General features: G+C 38.3%; 1 protein-coding gene across 3 annotated transcripts in view; it reads right to left on the reverse strand.

Moving 5' to 3' along the window:
- Nucleotides 1–1596: 1596 nt before the first annotated feature.
- Nucleotides 1597–22253, reverse strand: part of SMAD2 (SMAD family member 2) — a 76274-nt gene continuing 55617 nt past the window's right edge. The window contains exons 4-11 of one of the 3 annotated variants that reach the window (XM_074952338.1): nt 21015–21208; nt 20314–20448; nt 14753–14827; nt 11302–11355; nt 9323–9535; nt 7810–7947; nt 7505–7649; nt 1597–3832 (exon numbers count right to left, since the gene is read on the reverse strand). In XM_074952338.1, the coding sequence (XP_074808439.1) occupies nt 3709–3832; nt 7505–7649; nt 7810–7947; nt 9323–9535; nt 11302–11355; nt 14753–14827; nt 20314–20448; nt 21015–21208 (1078 nt within the window). In that variant the 3' untranslated portion in view covers nt 1597–3708. The remainder of the gene's footprint in view (nt 3833–7504; nt 7650–7809; nt 7948–9322; nt 9536–11301; nt 11356–14752; nt 14828–20313; nt 20449–21014; nt 21209–22253) is intronic. The other 2 variants (XM_074952336.1, XM_074952335.1) reach the window with 2 other exon arrangements.

Consider the following 22253-nt stretch of genomic DNA (forward strand, 5'->3'; position numbering starts at 1 on the left):
AATAAAAACAAACATTTGGTCTGGGTGGAATAAAGTGAAAATTGATTTCACAATACTTTAACTCAAAATGCAGCTGCAATAAAACCTCGGTACGAAAAAAAGTCGACACCACAACTAAGTTTGAAAGATCAATGGTTAAAACATGCCATTTCCCCTCAGTATACTGAGCCCACAGTTTAGAACGATTATGTAATAGATCAATCCCAGCAAATGTCAGGCCCTCCCAATACAGAGTTGTTGGATACTTGAAAATAAGAGGCTTAGTGAGATATATTATGTATACATAATATAGATTCTGTTATATGAATTAACCTAAGATTACTCTTTTCTTCTTACACGTGAGAAGGTGCTCAGATTCTACGGTCCTGGGTGATCTTACAAACACCTGTATGTTTAGAAGTTAAGGCACAATGACTACGTAACATCCACAGGCTGTGTCCTTGGGTGAGTCAGAAACTGTCCTCCGTTTTAGTCCAGTGCCTTAACTGCAAGACACCATTAAAAACTTCCATCATGCTCCAAATTATACGCATTAGAGTGGCACTTAGGGTATGTGTCTACATAACCCGCAGCAGTGAGCCTCCCAGCCTGGATCAACAGACTTTGTCTTGCAGGGCTTGTGCTGGTGCTTTGAAAATACCAATGTAGACAAAGCTTTGAAGCTGCAGCTTGGGCTGCTGCTCAGGCTTTGAAGCCCAATCTGCAGCCTGAGCTGCAACTTCAAAGCACTGTCTACACAGGCATTTTTAGAGCACAAATGCAAGCCCAAGTCAGTCAACTCATGCTGGGAGGCTTGCTTGCCATGGGCTGTGTAGACGTACCCCTAGAAGTTCTGATAAGAACTAGGGACCCTCCTTTGAGCAAGGCGCTATAGAAAGCTATAGCGAGAGAATCCCTGCTGAAAAGAGTTTACAATATAAAGAGACAACATATACAAAGGGAGTGGAACAGAGGCACTGTGTTGCCAGTGCTTACAAATTAAATTGTGAGTCTCAGGATATTTGATGTTTTTCTTGAAGTTACTGGAATCATGTAAGTATGTGGAAGTCTAAACTTTCATTTCAGCTCCATAGGTCCACTGATAAGTATTTGTAGGTTCCTTGTACACTGGACGGGAGGATGTGCCCCCCCACCCCCAAAAGCCTATTCAGGGTTACTGTAGTGTTCAAAACGAAGTGAGCAATAGTTGTGTCAACAAAGCCGGATGGAAAAAAACACAAACGCACAGCGTATGACCTTAGCATCAGGTCACACAGCTTATCCAAGTTTCAGACTACTCATAAGTGCAATTTATGTGTTGGCAAAAACATCTTGTCTTCCACCCAGAGAGTCACTCTTCTCTAGCTACCGTTCTGGAAAAAGACAACATCTGACCTAGTACTTATGATTCAATTTGTATTTGCAACAAAACGTGACTTCCCCTTTTATTTACAGTTTGGAAAGCTTTCATTGTTAAATGTAGGCTAAAAAGAAGTCTGAAAGTTCTAAGCAGATAATACAAAACAAGATTAAGTATGACAGTTGGTCCAACAAAAGATATTACTTCAGATTTACCTTAACTGTCTAATACATATCTATCTAATCTCACATCGTGAGAATTTTCCTACCATTAATTCTGGTTTCCTTTAATTTAGTTCTCCCCCTCAACACAATACTTAAGATAGTAATTTTGCTTTTGAACTCATTTCGAATGCTGCATTACTTTATTTTCTCCCAGAAGGGGAGGTAAGGCAGAAAACTCTAAAATGAATTAGAGCAAACTTGGGCCAGTGTGTATGCTGAGACTGAAATGACTTCTCTTCCATAAGATAATTCACTAAGTAGAGTGGTTGTGGGATATGGCCGCTGTCAAACATTAATCAAAACCACCATCATGAGAATCAGAACTTTTATTAGTGTATTCACATATTAGGCAAATGCAACACGCATGAAGCTTATTTCTTAGGTTCACAAGTTCTACCAATACATTAGTCTACTGGTAAAACCACCACAAACTGGTAAATGCATTTCCAATTTTTAAAAGTTGCCTGGCCCACTTTTTCAAGGCTTAATTTTTGGTATTGCTTATATGCCCTATTCATTATGGCATAAAAATATCCATCACTATCTTCGATTCAGTCAACTGATTAAAAGCTGTAACACTGGCCACATTTTGTTCTCAAAGCTAAGTAATCACTAGCTGTACTTACAAAGTACAGTACTAGTGTAATGAATGAAACAATGGGGGGGGGGACAGGGACAGACAAAGGCAATCCTGCTACTGCCACAACAGCAAAAGAATGACAGACAGCTAGATCACAAGATTGTTAGTAAGATGTATATTTTTCAAGTCAGAATAACCCTTCTATACAGTTTCCCAACCCTTCCCCAACCCAGACTTATTTGTAGAATATAATTCAGAATATTTTTAGTATGGTGCAGATGTAGTGTCCAAGGGTTCACAATAACATGCACTGTATTGAAGAACCTAAAAATCCTCCTCTGCTGGTCATACCTCAGCAACCACTATCCTAGAGCTTTTGCAGAAGCACCTACTTTTACAAGGCTCGTTATTTCATAATGAATGCGTATGATCTGGTCTGTCACTAAGCCATACAACACCACTCAGATCAAGGAGTTTACATTCCATCACTAAATATATTAAAAAGCTGCATCTATTTAAAACCTACATGGAAAAAAGTCTAGTTTATCCCTGGGGGAAGCTGTTTAAAGGTATCTGGGTTCAAAAATTAAACTCAAAATTTAAGTGACGTCGATTTAAAATATAGGTGTAAGGGGTAAGCCAATAGCTTGTACATTTCCATAAGCCTATTCAATGCTACTATAAATTTTCATTTCATGAAAGAAAGAATTTGCTCTTAACGATTTGAAGTACAAAAAAAAGTCAAACGCCTCAGTGCCGGCAGTGTCAATGCATCTATTGCCGGCAACAGATGCATTACTTTGGATGGGGAGGGGAAGAGGGAGAAGTAGGCTCCTAGTGTGATGGGTAGACTCAGAATTTACAATATAAATTCATTTTGGGCCCCATTAAGTATACAAAGTGTTTATGATTTCAGAGATGAAATTCAGGCATTTCTTTCCCTTCCAAAGGAGGGATTTTCAAGAAGGCAGCAAAAAGTTAAGCTTTTTTCTACAAGGAAAGTTGGTTTCCCCCCTCCCCTGCCTTTTTTTTTTTTTTTTTTTTTTTAAAGGACATCTTTAAAACCTGCATATATAAAAAATATAAAAAGAATATAGGATTAGAGAGAACTTGGAATTTTATCAGAAGTATGCCCAAAATTAAAAAGAGCACACATCTGTTTATGGGTACTAAAAATGTAGAACAGCACAATACTGGGATATTGGAGATCATGATACATTAGATGTACATATATGCAACTATTCATGTTATTGATAAACCTTTAGGACACTCAATTATACACCCAATGAAAACACCATTAAGAGTCTTTAGAACTGTCCCTTCCTCCTTCAGGTGGAGTTTCTATACACTAAATTTTCATCTAGTATCAGAGTATAGGAAACAGAATCCACAAGGTGCTTTAATTGATGAGACCTCAAGTGCTGTTTTTTGTTGTTGTTGTTTAACCTTTTTGAATAGTAAATAGTTCATGGGAACCACACACCAATACTAAGACAGACGAGCTGTTATATTAAGTCTGTTGACTGGACTTGATATTTAGCCCACTGGTAGCAGAGGAAGGTGTTTTACGACATGCTGGAGCAGCGTACTGAAGGAGAGCCCATCTGAGTCAATACTTTGTCCAACCATTGTAGAGGTCCATTCAGATGCAGTTCAATCCAGCAAGGAGTGCTTGTTACTGTTTGCCGTCTGGAGAAGAAAGAGGAGAAGAGAAGTTACCAAGAGACTTTGGAAGCCAATATGGGTGTGATTAAAAAAATAAAAAAGCACTACAGTAATGAAACTTTTTGCAGACAGATTCTTTCCAAATATGTACAAGATACACCTGTACCTTAGGGGTTCGTATTAATCTCCACATGCACAAAGATTAAACTGGCTTTGTGGCTTTTGCTCCAACTGTCACATTAAAAGGAGATCACCTTTAGTCGTATATAGATTTATTTTTAAAACCAGACTGTCCACCCTACAAACTCAACCTGATACCCACATTTGAGTCAAGCTGATATTTAACTTCTCAGGCTCACTAATATTAAAAAAGTCCTGCAGGTGACATTAAGTAAACAGAAAAAAGCTTAAGTAAGCCCCTTGCCTTCAAAGGGGTTGCACAGGTAGTTGACTGGAACTTGACAAACTATTTTATTATTTATGCACAAGGAATTGAACAACAGAGCCAATACAGCTAAGTAGTAGTAATACTGTAACCAAAAGAAAGAGTCAGATCTGTTGATTATAAAAATTGCTGCAGAGAAAAATTTAAGGAAGCCGTGCTAGATTTTGTCAGAAACAAGTGCATCATAACTGAGCGTGTGGTTACATAGGTTAAGTGTTATCTTACAGAAATACCAAACATCTCCTCTGCTGATTTCCTGTAACTTCTCTGTAGTGTATTGTAATTTCCTCAAACAACTTCAGAATTTTACACATTACCCTCGTCTATTATATAACTATATTTTTCCACATGGCAAGCTTTTTATGTATGGCACTCTGTAAAAAAGCCACATTGTTGCTGAGGCGTCATTAAATTTTTAAAGTAATAATTTCAACCCCCAACACTCCTATTTTAGAGACTTGCTATTCAAAAGCGATTCTCTCAAGTACTTTAAGAGAAAAAGTTGATATGAAAGTACTGGATGTACTATACGTGAGAGAAGCAGTTATTTCACTTTACAGGTCTGTAGGAGATCAGGCCTTGAGTGGGTGGGGGGCCAGACTCAGTGAAATCCAAGAGAGTTTTCCTGACCTAGGACTGCAAGATTAGGTCTACTGTTGCTAAGTAGTTTTATAGATTTTTTTTTCTTGGTATTTATAGCTACCTTACTCTCAAAATGAGGCGGCATAATGCAACAGAGCCAGCAGTTAAGCAAGCAATCCTGATGCTTTCTACTTTTGTCACTAGGACCACAATCACCAGTTTACAACATGCTTTTATCAATCTTTATTTGTATAAATAAGAGGAAGTGTAAAAGCAGAAAAAAGTTATTAGACCAGCATCCCAACAGAACGAGGTGGTATTTATTGTGATTTTACATTCTGTAGAAGAAATGGAGGCAGTGTCCACCCTCTATCAGAGTGCATTCTGGACTACTTTGCCATCTTGATACTATAATACTTATGCCAGAACAAAATGTTCCTGGCATAAAAATCTCCTCTCTCATCTCAAGGAAATACAATCCATTTAGTCCAAAGTCCTCTTTAAAACAGAACAGAAGTTCCATGTAGCCCATTACTATATCTCCCCAACTGGACTACCTTTCTTCAAATAAAAAGGTACTAAAATTGGACAGCAAGTTCATGTGTTCTAACCTGGGCCCTATAACTGCTTCTCTGGATTCATGCAACACATACAAACCATCATATCAAGCAAAGAACAAACATTTCACCTACCAAAACAACCAGACCTACTACCAGACGGAAATGCATTAATGCGAGCTTTTGTACTTAGATTAGGCACTGATTCATCCTTGCTTACCTTGACCTTCCCAGGGATGTAATTTTGGACATTTCACAAGGTTGATAAATTCTACTTAATTTCATCATCTTACATTTAGGCACCTCAGACCACTCACCTGAATCAAGATTATCCTGTATAGCTGTAAATATCCTCCTGCCTTAACCACGCCATTTTAGTGTCATCTACAAGTTTCATAATTTAAGTACTACAGACAACCCCAAGAGACTTCTCCAAGACCAATCATTTACATACAATCCTGTTTTCACTTTTACCTACAAATAGTCCTAACTCACCTTTGTTAACTAGCCCATAAAAAACTGACAATGGCTTAAATTTTCTACTAGACAACATGGATTAGCCAGTTATCTTGCTTAGAAGTATTTCAATAATCTCAGAATCTTCCACTTCATCCTGTTTATTATCCACAAGACATCAAGAATTTAACATTCTCTGTCAAACATACAGATGCAGAGAAACTAGATCATCATCCTTTCCTTTTCAGTAAGGAATAGTTACTTAGCCACTCTACCAATAGTTCCACTGGATCTTGCAGACCCAACATTTATTAGCCATCTAAAATTACACACACACACACACACACACACACACACAACCCTTACCACTGCAATCTTCTGCCCTCCCTTCTCTCTTTATGAAGCTCTGCGCGCTTCAAGTTTTGGCACTCTGTAGTTTGAACACTATTTTTAATTTCATTTAGCTATACTGATTTTAATGTTGTATTTAATTTTTCTTAAGTGTACACACAATCCCTTTGAGCCAACCCCCCTTGCTCAAAGCTTGGGCCAGTTTTCCCTCTAGTTTACCTCTTGCTAACAGAGCACTTCCCGTTTATTCCATGACTCAAAGTCCTCATTTTATCTCAGATCCCGACCTGAAACTTGGGATGGATCCATTTTTAAACCCAAATGGTGACAAAGCATCAGTAGAACCTACGCAGCATTAAATATACACCTTCAAAGCCTGAAATAATTCCATTTTCCAGTAATTACATGTTGTAGAGATGTTTCATATATCAATTCTCTATACTTTCTGTGGAAAAAACTTCAGACACGGGGGGAGGAGGGGATTAGTCACACCTCTCTCCCCAGGGACAAAGTAATCCAAATTTTTCTGTATAGCTTCTCAACTCATATAAGTCAGATGCTGTTCCTCCTGAATTCTCATATTGTATTTTATAAAGAACCATTTCCTCTAGAGATTTAAATAGTCCTATTAGAGAGCATAACTGGAATAAATTCAACAATGAATAAAAAGGAACTTTTTCCATTCGTAAAACTGTTCTTAGCAGTTTTACTATACAAACACAATCAAAGTTATCGTATTCCTGGCATAGTTAAGTTTTCCACAATGAGTTCCAAACTCTTACCCACCTCCCAAACGTGCATTCTCTAGCTGTTTTATTGTTTATAATATACTTATTGAAAGAGTCATTCCAAATTTATTCCTTGGTTACCATCATTTGAAACCAACATCACATCTTAAGCAGCTCATTACACTCCATATGGAGCAGCACTGAGACACAATGGTTTTAGGTAGATCTTACAAAAGGCAAGTAATCACAGCACAAACTTCAAAGCCACTAGATGGTGGAGAGTAAGTAAGATCAGATGTAAAAAGTTAACTCTAATATCTAGACCACCACACTTTTAGCAGAATAGCTAGTTTCCCGGAATGTGAGACAAATTAACATATTGATCCATAAGGGTTTTAGAACACACTCACTCCCATGGAAACACAATTGCATTCTCTTGTTTTATTTGCTGACAGTGTATTTTTAAAGCTGGTGGCAGTCTAATTATCTGCCTTTCAAGCTGGGGCATTAGTGGGACAGGAGGTAGGGGAGAAAATTGATTAGAGTAAATGTAAAAGTAAAAATGAATGTTTCATACCTGTATTCAGCCCCCCATCCTTTAACAAAACTCATTCTTATGGTACACATTCTAGTTAGCTGATACACTGCTTCAAAACCCTGATTTACAGATTGAGCCAGAAGAGCAGCAAATTCCTGGTTATTAAAGATCTTCAGGTTGCATCCTATGAAGAGAAAAAAGTTTAGAAAACTACAGCCTATGTATACTTGTAGGCTTTCCTATGAGGGCAATGTGAAGAGCCAACTTCTAGAAGTTAATAGGAAGACAATGCATTTAAATGTACTCAATTTCTTGATTAGTATGCCTTGTACTTGTGCTCTTACCTGGTGGAATTTTGCATACCGTTGCAGGATGCCAGCCATATCTTTGATTACAATTGGGGCTCTGAACAAAGATTGCGCTATCACTTAGGCACTCAGCAAAAACTTCCCCACCAATGTAATACAGACGCACTCCCCTTCCTGAAACAAGATTAGTAGAAGCTTCACTTATGATATGATCTGAACTGGTTGACATATTAGAAGACTGCTTTATTTCACTGAGGGCCAACTCCCCCCCCCGCTCAGAATTGCAAGGTGAATCAGTTAAGCTGGCAATATGGCCATATTGCCAGCTGACACCTGTAGTGAGAGCAGGATGTTGCTCAGAAGAATTCCTCCTCCCACAACCCTAGAATGTCTTGTTCTTGAACAAGAACAAAGTCTGTTCTTGACAAGAAATTCTTCCTTCCTTCTATTTAGTACTTTGAGACGAAGCAATCAGAATCAAAGTTTGAAGGCAAAGTTGATTCCGCACATACTCTCTTTCGAAGCAATACTTGCAATAAAAACAAGTAGATTAACTTTCCTGTTCATTTTCGTATAAATACTAGTGTGGCAGGTTAAGAAGAACAAGGCTCATGGATAGTCTGCTTCTTCCTCTCACCTCCAAAGCCTTCCTCACACTGCATAGACTCCTGCCCCACCCCTACCCCAGTGTGCACTTACTCCTTAGACAAAGGCACCAGAGGACTTCATTTGGCTCTTATGAAAAGGCAGCCTCTTCCTGCTCATCCTTAATATGAACTAGCTCTCCTGTCTAGAAAAATACCTGATCTGAATTAGTTCTTTTCGTATAAAAAACATACGAGATATTTCTAATGGCAAGCTATTTCTAATAGCTCATTCAGCAAGGAGATGCACTATGAAAAGTGGTTTTTATTTTTTTTTTTTTAAATTCCATTTTCAAAAAAAGTGTTTGCTTATTGTTCTAGTGGTTCCCAATTGGATTTTTTCTATTGACAGTTTTGCTTGAGCAGTTAAATTGTATGTTGGAAGTTGCCAAAAATCTAAAGTTTTTAAAGAACTGACTTTTAAACCACAATTGCTTTTTGAAAGTTTTGATTTAATGTGAAAGATTTCACAAAAAAACCACACTGAAATCCAGAAAAATAGAAGTTTAAGTTTTGCAAGTCTACTTCTGCCCCTCCCCCACCTCCAACAGCTCTACTGAAAGGCCAGAGTCAAGATGGTATGCTGCAAACTTCAGTAACTGTTAGGTGAAATTTTTTTACAATGTCAAATTAGCACAGTTAAGACTAGTTTCAGCTTTATCTGGAAGTTGTAAATTGTCATTTTACATTCCAAAGGTAGGCAAGAAAGCACAACACAATTCGGTACTGCTAGTATTTTACTAAATATTGCTTGTTTAGTTTATTGTGCTGATTTAATATTTTCCCAATCCTGTGCTGATCCAATTTAAGTTGTAACACACTCAGAACTTAGCAAAAACCACCCAGATTTATTCAATTAAGTGCCATTACCCTTAAAGAGATAGTTACAAGATTTAAGAATATACCTATGTGTCGCCTTGTCATTTCCACTGTGGCATTTCTGTTAACGTTGGAGAGCAAACCTAGACAAAATCTTTCTGAATTTGATGGATCTGTAAAACCATCTACAGTCAATGAAGGCTGTGATGCATGGAAGGTTTCTCCCACTCTCTGATTCAGTTCATAATATGCTATTGAACACCAAAATGCAGGCTCTGAGTAAGTGACGGGCTGCAAGTCTGAAAAAAAAGAAAAAAAAAGTGAAAATTCCTGTGATAATGAAACAGATGTTTAAAAATATATATTTATTGATTCAAATTGATTTGTCTTGGCACTAGCTCTGAGCTATAAAAATCAGTAACTAAGTTTTCATTTTCCATAGCTCATGCAGAGAGAATTTCCTCCTCACAGCCCATATTCTGCAAAGGAACATAAAAACTGTTATACTGGACCAATTGTCTATCCAGTCCAGTATCCTGTCACTGAATCGCAAGTAACAAATGCTACAGAAATAGTTATGCAATAGCCTGACTACAAAGAAAAGTTTCCTCTCAAGTCAACCTCTAACTATTGTGGTTATGTCCTGAAGCAAGTGTTTTTAAAATCCCTTCACCACCACCACCTCCCCCCACCTTCCCCCCCGGTATGTACTGTAACACTGGGATACTCCTGTTATCCATATGAATGGGTAATGCCTTATCGGTTTTAAAACTATTGCTTTTTAAATTTAATATCCTCAACTTTTTTCATAATACAAGGATAATAGAAGCTCCCAATGTATCTTCCATACAAAATCTTTATTTTGTACACTTTTATAACGTAGAGAGTGTTTGTCTCCAAGAACAAGCCCAGTCCCTTCGATCTCTCTAGATTAGTTTTTCCATGTCCCTAGTCATTCTCACCCATCTCTAAACCCTCTATTCCAGGTGAGGGAACACCTTCACATGATCACCACTTACTCAGTAGATTTGAGCAACTGCTGTTTATAACTGAGGAAATAAAGAGTGGGGTACAATTTTATCCAGTAGAGTATTAGTTTACAATTCTGAATTGTATGTCCAAAACACAGGGCCACTGATAAGGATATTGGGGTCTTAGGGAGAAACCCTTGCCTTTTTACACTGTCCCATTTGCTTGTTAGTTTTCCCCCTTCTAGCCTCTCCCTCACCACCCAAATCTCTTCCCTTGTACCTTCCAAGTCATCCCCCAGAGTTATTTTTCCCATTTTCACCTTCAGAGGTTGTTCTTCCCAACACAGCTTCTCTTGATTTTCCTTCCACATGCCCTTCCCCACGCCTGGCCAAGCCAAGCGAGTCTGTGATCCTTTGCAGTTCTTCCTAATCGTTATGCAGCAGACAGCTAAAGACACCTTAGCAAGAAGCGGTGGAGGGAAGCAGCTGTTCCCTTGTGGCCACGCGGGGTTGATCTATGATACACAACTTCAGCTACATGAATGGCGTAGCTGAAGCCGACGTACTTAGATCTACTTACCACAGTGTCTTCACTGCGGTAAGTCGATAGCTGACGCTCTCCTGTTGACTCCACTTGCACTCCTCATTCTGGTGGAGTACCAGAGTCAACGGGAGAGTGCTCAGTCTATTTATTGCGTCTATACTAGACACGATAAATAGACCCCTGCTGGATCGATCGCTGCCCGCCGATCTGGCAGGTAGTGTAGACAAGCCCTTATTCTTACAAGTAAAATCCCCTTCCTGTTCCCATCATTCTTGCATACCCTCAGCCATTCTACTCTCCCTTTGCTAAGGTCCCAACAGTTACAAGAAAAAAAAAGTACCACGCTTATTTGCATTTACCATCTTTGCAATTAAACCAGAGTTTTAGTGAAGATACCATTAATGAGAGCTAACCATGACACTGCTTCCTTCTAATACAGATTCCACTCTTCTGTGAATAATCAGCACCCAAAAATAGGAGAAAGATTTATGATACATATACGAAGCACACAATTTAGGAAACAGTTAAAAGTGAAGTATTTCCAGCTTACCCAGGCTATGATTAACTGGGGAGAGAGTACTAGGAGACAGCTCTGCTGGAGATCCTGGAGAAATAATTCAGAATATTTTAGATAATTTCTGAGTGTTTCATTTAGATTACAGAAGACCATGCTTCTCCATATGCTAGCATTATATTAGGATATTATTCTTTGTAACGAACTACAAACACGTCTGATATCTTGCAGCCAGTTTTCCAGATTAAAATGAAGTGGCTTATCCTTAGTTTAAAATATCAATACACATAATTGCCCAACTGTATACATATTTTAGAAGCTACTTTTGCTTTTTGTTAGTACAGTAGAACCTCAGAGTTATGAAGGCCTCGGGAATAGAGGTTGTTCATAACTCAAATGTTCGTAACTCTGAACAAAACATTATGGCTGTTCTTCCCAAAGTTTACATCTGAACATTGATGTAATATAGCTTTGACACTTTACTACGCAGAAGAAAAATGCTGCTTTTAATGATCTTAATTTAAATGAAACAAGTACAGAAACAGTTTCCTTACCTTGTAAAAAAAAAATTTTTTTAAACCTTCCCCCCCCCCTTTTTTTTTTTTTAGTAGTTTATGCTTAACACAGTACTGTACTGTACTTGCTTTTTTTTGGGTCTCTGCTGCCTGATTGCGTACTTCCAGTTCCAAAGGAGGTGTGTGGTTGACTGATCAGTTCATAACTCTGATGTTCATAACTGAGGATCTACTGTATTAAACACTTTTAATGCTGAAATCTTAAGTACTTGGCAGGAACTCACATTACATTCACCGCATGTGATTATATCTTATATCCTCATGCATATTTTGTTTATTTTTATCGACTGTAGAAACCAGTGGCTTCTTGCTTGACTTCCAGTGAGGGCAGCTAGAAGAGAAGGTAGATGTGACAAATACAGAGGTTTCATGAAGCTTTGAGATCCAAACTCTCACTGGAGGCCAGGCATGTCACTGGAAATGACACAGCTTGGATTATATATTTAAAAGACTATTCTTTACGGAAGGATGAAGAAAGTCTGAGAAAAGAAACATGAACTCTCCTGCACAGCCTGCTACTGACTGGAGAAGAAATACAGGGGAAAGAAGCAAAGACAAAACACAAGGTTGCTTCTAGCAAGTTAGCCTTCTAACTAAGGCATTGCGCTTTCCTGGTGAGGCACTGCAGCCCTTATCTAAACTAGCATAGTTGAGTCCAATTTAAGTGGAAAGACTGCCAACATTAAACACAGACTGCCAAGATAGACTATCTGTACCCACTGTCAGCAGGAGCTTCTCATCCAGAGGTAACAGTGCTGACCAGGGTTCCCTCTAATTTTTTTAAGTCCATGTGCAGAATCAATTTTGTTATGTGCACCAATATGGAGGTGATGTGTGACAGGAACAGGAACTGAGTTGTTGTAGGGGTTTCTTTAACTCTACTCCTGGGGAAAATTTCTGTGTGTCTGTATTGTTACAGACGTAATTGCTGACAGGTATGCAGAATTTTAAAATGTTGTGTGCAGAATTCATTTTTTTGGCACAGAATTCCCCCAAGAGTACACAGTGAGCAAGATTGGATTAGACTTTTGCCCAATGTTACTGGCCAAACAAGATTAGCAACTGCCTTTTGCAATTGATTTTACATATATTCTGTCCCCAGCACTGGTAGCATCAAGCACTAGTCATGCAAAGTTAGGGGGACGTCAAGCCGCCAGTCAGGGAATCTTACAGCTAAGGTAATGGACCAGGACCAACGAGATCAGTTTTACTCTCAGCTCTGCCAGTCTTCCCGTGTGACTTTGGCCAAATTCACTTAATATCTGCCTCCATTCCCTAGGTGTCAAATGGGAATACTTCTGTACATCAGAGGTACTTGTGAAGACAGATTCATTGTTGAGGCTCTCACACCATGGTTTAGTTGGGATTGGTCCTGTTTTGAGCAGGGGGTTGGACTAGATGACCTCCTGAGGTCCCTTCCAACCATGACAGTCTATGATTCTATGGTGATGAGCACAACAGGAAAAAAGTTACATAGAATAAGGTTTTCAAAATGGTCATACTATTTCATTAAGCAGATCAGATCAAGCAACCCCCTAGACTTCTGGAAACAAAAGCAGGATATGTCAACTTCTTTGGCTAATATAAACTTATCTACAAGATGCTCTTTTCAGGATAGTCTGGATATTGGCAAGAATGCCTCAGTATGATTCATCCTTGAAACTACCTGGGATAGTCTTACACTCTTTCGTAAAAAGTCATTTCCATATAGTTATTGTTCATACTAAATTGGTATTGAAATTTCAGAAGAGATTGGAACAATATGCTTGTATATACCAGGGGAATGCCACCATGATTTGTAGTGAAAAGGTGTTTTGTTAATTTAGATGGAATAAAGGGCCCAAAGAGCCAAACGTGTTAGCAGGACCCTGAAACGATCCAAAGTTTAACAGTTTTTTTTTTTTAAATGGATGAACAGTGGTTATAGTCTCTTATTCTGCCAAACAGTCCTCCTTAGTGGGGGGAAAAGGGTTAGTTCTGTTGTGCAACTCTGAGTTGGGAATGATAATCCCTTTCCTGCTTTTGACAAAACAGCCACAAGATAGACAGGATAGTATAAATGGGGGGGGGAATACAGCTTTTGTTGATGTTCTCAGGATATAAGTCAGCTAGTCATTCAGACAGATGCTTTTGGTTGGCAGATTGGCCACCTCTGGACCCCAGCTCACCTCGCTCGCCAAGAACATAATCTGGTTAGATCCTTTCCTTCACTGATCCTTCAGCCAAGCAGAGCTGGTTGGGCCATCACATCTCGCTATGCTGGTGCCATGCAGCGCAGATGATTTTACAATCAGGTGAAAAGCCAAGAGAGAGGAAAATGTAGGACAGGTGGCAAGATAGTGGGGGTATGGAAAAGGACAAATGAGGGAGGTAAGACAGCAGGATCTCACACGTATCAAGCTGAGTTCCCCTCTGATGAGGTGATGATAGTCAAGCTTCCTCACTGGAGTATTAAGGTCTGGTTACAGCAACAATCCTTTTCCTTCTGCCATGGGGATGGTAAAAGTTCTTTTTTCCTCAAGCTTCTTTTTAAAGGGCCCCAAAAAAGGATGATGGGAAGAATGGTTTATCATCATTATTTTGCCACAGTGGGCCTAATTTTTGAAGTACCAATTTTGGTTCATCGCTTTCTGGCCCCCTACTCTTCTTACCATTCAATCAAACACAGTCCTTGAGTTGTATCAGTAAACCATTTCTTTTTAAACTAATTCAGTTCCCCTCACCCTTTAACATTTTTTTAAAGCAATTTTATATAACAGGTCACTGTAGCAAATTATGAACTTCTACCCACTTTCCATAGTTAGGCTTACATTATTACAACCATGGTTGAAAGAAGTCACCCCATTGTGTTAGATAATCACACCTAGAAATCCCAACGCTGCACACATAGTGAAGAGATTAATAGGTTTTACCTGTATCCATGCTTTGGTTCAACTGCTGGTCACTTGTTTCTCCATCTTCACTGATATATCCTGGTGGTGGCGTTTCTGCCAAGAGCAAACAAATTGTGTCAATATTCTATACGTTAGCTCACTGAATGCTGACAAGATTAAGTTTAGGATTTTCATTCTAGACAGTCTGTGCCATACACTAACTGAGCAGGGAGTTAGGACTTTGTATTGGTGAGTGTTATTTGTCACAGCAGCATCTGCAATACCTTCTAGCCCTAAATCTGTGCCTTATCTAGGTGAAATTTCTGCGTAATCTTGTGAAAAAAAAAAAGAAAAGAAAAATAGACATTTGTTAAGTGTTCACTACATAAATGCATATGAAGTTATATATGCACACAATTCTTGTTTGTAGCACACTTGCATTTCAGCCAGTTGCAGAATTTTGCAATACTGATCAGCAGCTTTCACATTTACTAGAATTAAAACTGAGAAGCCCTTTGGTGAATTCAACACTGAAAAAAAAAAAAAACAACCATGAACTAGCCACCTTCACGTAGGACAGAGCCATGTAATCAGTTACCTTGCCCACATTTTAGGATTTTCTACACTACAGAAAACCAACCCTCACTACAACAGTTCACAGTTCCACCCACTTCCCTCTTCAACATCCAAGGAAAGCTTATGTCATTCACTAGCTATACCTTCCAATTGACAATGATCCCATCCATGCCAGTTCCCTTCTCGGATTCTAGGCAATTCCAACTTGTTTTCAAAGCACCACAAAAGTTCTTAAGCTTATCACCTTCTTTAGCTTTTTTAAGAAAATTTCAATCTTAAATTTTAACTAATTATTAGGGCTCAAGCAATTAAAAAAATTAATTGCACTGTTAAATAGAATGCCTTTTATTTAAATGTTTTTGCATGTTTTCTACATTTTCAAATATATTTATTTCAATTACAACAAAGAATACAAAGTGTACAGTATTATATAATATCACTATTTTTTATTACAAATATTTGCACAGTAAAAAAAGCGTTTTTCAATTCACCTAATACAAATAATGTAGTGCAATCTCTAATATGAAAGTTGAACTTACAAATTTAGAATTATGTACAAATATAACACTGCACTCAAAAATAAAACAATGTAAAACTTGAGAGCCTGCAAGTCCACTCAGTCCTACTTCTTGTTCAGCCAATTGCTCAAACAAGTTTGTTTACATTTGCAGGAAATAATGCTGCCCGCTTCCTGCTTACGTCACCTTCATGCTTCAACCACCCTTCCAGTGGACATGCGTCCATGCCGATGATGGGTTCTGCTCGATAGCGATCCAAAGCAGTGAGGACTGATGCATATTCATCATCTGAATCAGATGCCACCAGCAGAAGGTTGATTTTCTTTTTTGGTGGTTCAGTTCTGTAGTTTCTCCATTGGAGTGTTGCTCTTCTAAGACTTCTGAAAACATGGTACACATCTCGTCCCTCTCAGATTTTGGAAGGCACTTCAGATTCTTAAATCTTGGGTCGAGTACTGTAGCTATCTTTAGAAATCTCACATTGGCACCTTCTTTGCGTTTTGTCAAATCTGTAGTGAAAGTGTTCTTAAAATGAACAACACATGCTGGGTCATCATCCGAGACTGCTATAACATGAAATATATGGCAGAATGCGGGTAAAAGAGCAGGAGACATACAATTCTCCCCCAAGGAATTCAACAACAAATTTAATTAATGCATTATTTTTTACGAGCATCAGCAGCATAGAAGCATGTCCTCTGGAATGGCGGTGGAAGCATGAAGGGGCATACGAACGTTTAGCATATCTGGCATGTAAATACCTTGCAATGCCGGCTACAGAAGTGCCATGCGAATGCCTGTTCTCACTTTCAGGTGACATTGTAAATAAGCGGGCAGCATTATGTCCCATAAATGTAAACAAACTTATTTGTCTCAGCAATTGGCTGAACAAGAAGTAGGACTGAGTGGACTTGTAGGCTCGCAAGTTTTACATTGTTTTGTTTTTTGAGTGCAGTTACGTAACAAAAAATATCTACATTTGTAAGTTGCACTTTCATGATAAAGATTCCACTGCAGTACTTGTAGGAGGTGAATTAAAAAATACTACTAACATTTTTACAGTGCAAATATTTATTATAAAAATAATATAAAGTGAGCACTATACACTCTGAATTCTGTATTGTAATTGAAATCAACATATTTGAAAATGTAGAAAAACATCCAAAAATGTAATAAATTTCAATTGGTATTCTATTGTTTCACAGTGCGATTTAAAGTGCAATTAATTTAGTTAATCGCCTGAGTTCACTGCGATTAATCGACAGCCCTACTAATTACATAAAAAATTTAAGAGGGTTTTTGATACTAGAAGTGGGGTCTAATTTGAGGGTGTGTCAAGAGTTTAAAAAACCACAAGAGACTACGGTTGGCTTCCTCTGCCCCCGAAAATATGTATTTTCTCAACTGCTATGAAGGCATTAACTCACTGCACTTCAGGCAGCCATTTTCTATACAAAATCTCTGAGCCAGGCAAGCCTTTTGCTGTCAAGGCACCTATTGAGGCCTTTCCCTTTTTAAGGTTTACAAACTAAAGGGAAAAGATTTAAATATCTTCACTGAACCTTAAATGGCTGGAGGGCACTTGATTGCTATTAAAATAGATGTATTACCATGGTAATTGAGAGATGGTTAATATTGTAATTAAATGAATAGTAAAAAGCCCTAAACTCTGAATTTCTACTTTTAGAATAAGTATTGCAAAAAGATTTTAAAGTCATGCACTAATCCAAGATTGCACTTGGGGGGATCAAAGGAATTGAACAAGACTAAGTCATACAGGAAATTCAACTTTCACAGATACCGGACAAAATTTACAATGAAGTCAAAAAACTAGCATGTATTGTGGAAATTTTTCACACGTATTCTACGGGATCGCAGCTGTAGATACCAGAAATGAACGTTCTGTTTCCACACAATAAAGTACCAAAGGTAACTATTTTCTGAACTGTACTATCATTACATATGATTACTAGCCACATTTATGTTAAGGTTTCAGAGTAGCAGCTGTGTTAGTCTGTATCCGCAAAAAGAACAGGAGTACTTGTGGCACCTTCAAGACTAACAAATTTATTAGAGCATAAGCTTTCATGGGCTACAGCCCACTTCATCGGATGCACAGAATGGAACAGATTAGTAAGAAAATTATACACACACACGGTCACCTTCAGCCCCCAACTAAAACCTCTCCAGTGCATCAAAGATTTACAACCGATCCTCAAAAATGATCCCTCACTCTCTCAGATCTTGGGAGACAGACCAGTCCTCACTTACAGACAGCCCCCCAACCTGAAGCAAATACTCTCCAGCAACCACACAACAACAAAAAACTAACCCAGGAACCTATCCTTGCAACAAAGCCCAATGTCCATATATTTATTCGAGTGACACCATCATAGGACCTAATCACATTAGCCATGTCATCAGGGGCTCATTCACCTGCACATCTACCAATGTCATATATGCCATCATGTGCCAGCAATGCCCCTCTGCCATGTACATTGGCCAATCCGGACCACGTCTCTACGCAAGAGAATAAATGGACACAAATCTGACATCAGGAATCATAACATTCAAAAACCAGTAGAACACTTCAACCTCTCTGGCCACTCAGTAAAAGATTTAAGGGTGGCAATTCTGCAACAGAAAGCTTCAAAAACCAGACTCCAATGAGAAACTGCTGAGCTTGAATTAATATGCAAACTAGATACCATTAACTTGGGTTTGAAGAGAGATTGGGAGTGGCTGGGTCATTACACATATTGAATCTATTTCCCTAACGTTAAATATCCTCACACCTTCTTGTCAACTGTCTAAATGGGCCATCTTGATCATCAAGACAAAAAAGTTTCTCTTGCTGATAACAGCTCATCTTAATTAGCCTCTTACAGTTTGTATGGCAACTTCCACTGTGTGTGCGCGCGCGCGCTTACTATATGTTCCATTCTATGCATCTGATGAAGTGGGCTGTAGCCCATGAAAGCTTATGCTCTAATAAATTTGGTAGTCTCTGGGTGCCCCAAGTACTCCTGTTCTATTTATATTAAGGTAACTCCATAACACAATCCACTGTGAAAGTGGACTCTTCCCACCTCTGATGCATTCATTACAGTTGAGCCAACAGCTATGGTTAAGGTCAATAACTGTTTCTAATCTAATCCATCCCTCCTGTTCTCAGTTGCTAACCTTCAACCTTCGTCATTCAAATTTTCTGTATACGGTCTTTGCCTCAGAACACAGATCTCCTACCTAGCACCAAAGCGGCCCAAAACAGAAAGCTGAAGGTTGGTATTGAAGACCCTCATTACTAGACAGTTTGAAATCCGAAGTTCTGCACGTGCTGTAACTTTAGAAAAATACATGCAACCTTGACAGGTCATGCAGCCCATATCATGCAGCCCAGTCCTACTGTTTGGCAGTCAGAGGTTTAGGAACATCCAGAGAATGGGGTTGCATCCTCGGACCATCTTGGCTAATAGCCATTGATGGACCTATCCTCCATGAACTTACCTAATTCTTTTTTGAACCCAGTTATACTTTTGACCTTCACAACATCCCCTAGCAAATGAGTTCAACAGGTTGGCTCTGTGTTGGGTGAAGAAGTACTTCTTTGTTTGGTTTAAACCTGCTGCCTATTAATTTCATTGGATAAGCCCTAGTTCTTGTTATTTACCCCCTCACATAACACACTTCCCTACTCACTTTCTCCACACCATTAATGATTTTATAGACTTCTACCATATCTCCCCCCCCCAGGTCGTCGTTTCTTTTGTGTACCTTTTCTAATGCTAATAATATCTTTTTTGAGATTGGGCAACTAGAACTGTATGCAGTATTCAAGATGTGGCTGCTTCTCACTGAGAAGGTGTTCCCACAGAACTATCCACAACGACTTCAAGATCTCTTTCTTGAGTGGGAACAGCTCATTCAGACCCCACCACCTTTAACGTATAGTTGGGATTATGTTTTCCAATGTGCATTACTTTGCACCTACCAAAAACAAAATTTCATCTGCCATTTTGTCATGCAGTTACCCAGTAGTGTCAGATCCCTTTATAACTCTTGGCAGTCAGCTTTGGACCTAAATTTTAAGAAATTTTGTATTGTCTGCAAATTTTGCCATTTCACTGTTCACCTACCCCCTTTCCAGATCATTTATCTAGTTAGACCACTGTTCTCAACAGCATCTCAAATCCTAGACATGCTGTCTAATAAAAAAAAACACACACATACACTGTGTCATATTTGTGTTTTAGGAAACAAAGCTGGTTTATTAGTTTAGTAAAAGCATACAGAATTGTTTTGTACAAAAAGCATATTTATAAATATTTTCACTGGAATTACTGTAGCTACAAAAAACCTCACTTTGAAGTTTAGAAAGCATATCCTGAGTTTGTTATTCTAGTAACCTGAACAATTACAGATTTAAATTTAATTTCCATCTTTGACTTATGACATGGACATTAACGACTAATATAAAGAGAGTCTCTTTTAAAGAAAGAAAGATACCTGGTATATAATTGCTCTGTGGTTCAATTCCAGCTGGAAAGTTAGTGTTTTCAGGAATGGAATGAGTATAGTCATCAAGAGGTGGAAGTTCTGTTAGAATCTCAGTATGTCGTGGCACTAGCACAGGAGGCAAAACTGGGAAAGTAGAATATAAAACATTAGTGAGATCCCGTAGATATCTATTTTACTTCTCTATGTTCTGTGAAAACCAGATCTTCAGATATACTGAGCTGTTTTGAAACTCAGGTAATTACAGAGTAGTTCTAAATTAGTTATCAGAAGTATCAGATTTGTAAAAAGTCTATTTAATAAGACTATCCCATATCAGCCAGCTTTGAACATGGTCATTTATGTTTTTAGTAGTCAAAGGTAGGTGGATTTCACTACACTAATTGCAGACATTTTCATGCTAAACTGAGGGTTTGAAACTGTCCAACACAACACAAATATATACATTTTAGAAGTTACACCATATTACCACAACTGAAAAGTGGCCTAATAGTCAAATTATTTGAGGTTGCAAAATCCATGCTATTTTTTCATCCAAATCTTGCCATTTTGGCAAAACAGCATGGACAACCTTATTCTGCTCATTTTTGCACCCTAAATATTATTAACAGACTCCAACTAATCTATTAAGAATTTTCTGGGTAAACATTGTATTGGGGCTTCTTTAAAATGTCGAACAGCAGTCTTCCTACCTGGTGTCTCCACTCTCTGGTAGTGGTAAGGATTTACACATACTTCATCCTTTTTAAGATTAAAAGCATATTCACAGTTTTCGATTGCCTTAAGTTCATGATGACTGTGAAGATCTGGCCAGCGCCACAAGCGGCAGTAAATAACATGGGGTAATCCTTTACGATGAGATACCTGTAGACGGCCATCAAGAGACCTATACGGGGAAGATGTTCAAAAATATTTTACAGGCTGTATCTTAAAAATCATCATAATCAAAAGGTTGGGGAATGGGAGGCGGGGGGGTGGGAGCTGAGCGTTTTCTCTACCCCCTCAGAAAACAAAAAGGATTATAATATTTAAAATTGCTGTTGCTGAAGAACTTCAGAAGGTAGTACTTTTAAAGTAACTTGAGAAGCTCTAGAATAAGTTAATGCCAATGAGTTTGGGATTCATTAAAAAAGCCATTACACCTCTAAGCACATAAGATGAATACTTCATATGAATTTGACATTTACAAGATATTTTGTTCACATTGCACACCATTAACACTCCCTCAATTTCTACCCCTCGGGACTGTGCTGTAGCATGGATGCTTTAAGCAGAGTAATTTCCAGAGGACTTCAAATAAACCTAAAGCAATCAGCTGCTCAGGTGATCCACATGGCAGTATAACAGTAATGCAAAAAGCATCAGAACACATCTTGTAAAAGTGTGCAATTTAATTATATACTTGAGTATTCATGTACCTTGCTACCAGTTGAAAGTGTTTTGCTAGTTTTAAGACAGACTGCATAAGCTTACACAAATGCAGATGTTTATGATTGTTATGGGATGGGAGAGACAAACCTCGATACACAAAGTAAAGGTGACATGAAGAAAAGCCTATTTAATTTTCTAAGAATAATTCTTTAAATCCTGCTAATTGATCAGATATGTGCTACTAGTTCAAAAATCTATGGCATACAAAGAAATTTTAAAACTTTGTATGATTATGCCTGAGGAGTTAAGTGTGCTAACCTGGTTGTTATAAATACCAAAACACATTAGCGCTTGCATTTTCCAAGTCTTCCCATTCTTTCAATAGCATTGGTGTGGAAGGAGGATTATTCCAGAATTAGAATTTTCATTGGTCAAAACATCAGCTGAGAACTTTTTCTTCTTCAAAATAGTGGCAAGCAATTGTTTTTGAAGTGCTGTACCATACGATGACTAGGAAGCATTTTAGTATAATTTATGGCAAAAGCATCCCTCTACAGACC

The sequence above is a fragment of the Natator depressus genome, chromosome 5 (assembly GCF_965152275.1).
Source record: "Natator depressus isolate rNatDep1 chromosome 5, rNatDep2.hap1, whole genome shotgun sequence".
Taxonomy (NCBI): domain Eukaryota; kingdom Metazoa; phylum Chordata; order Testudines; family Cheloniidae; genus Natator; species Natator depressus.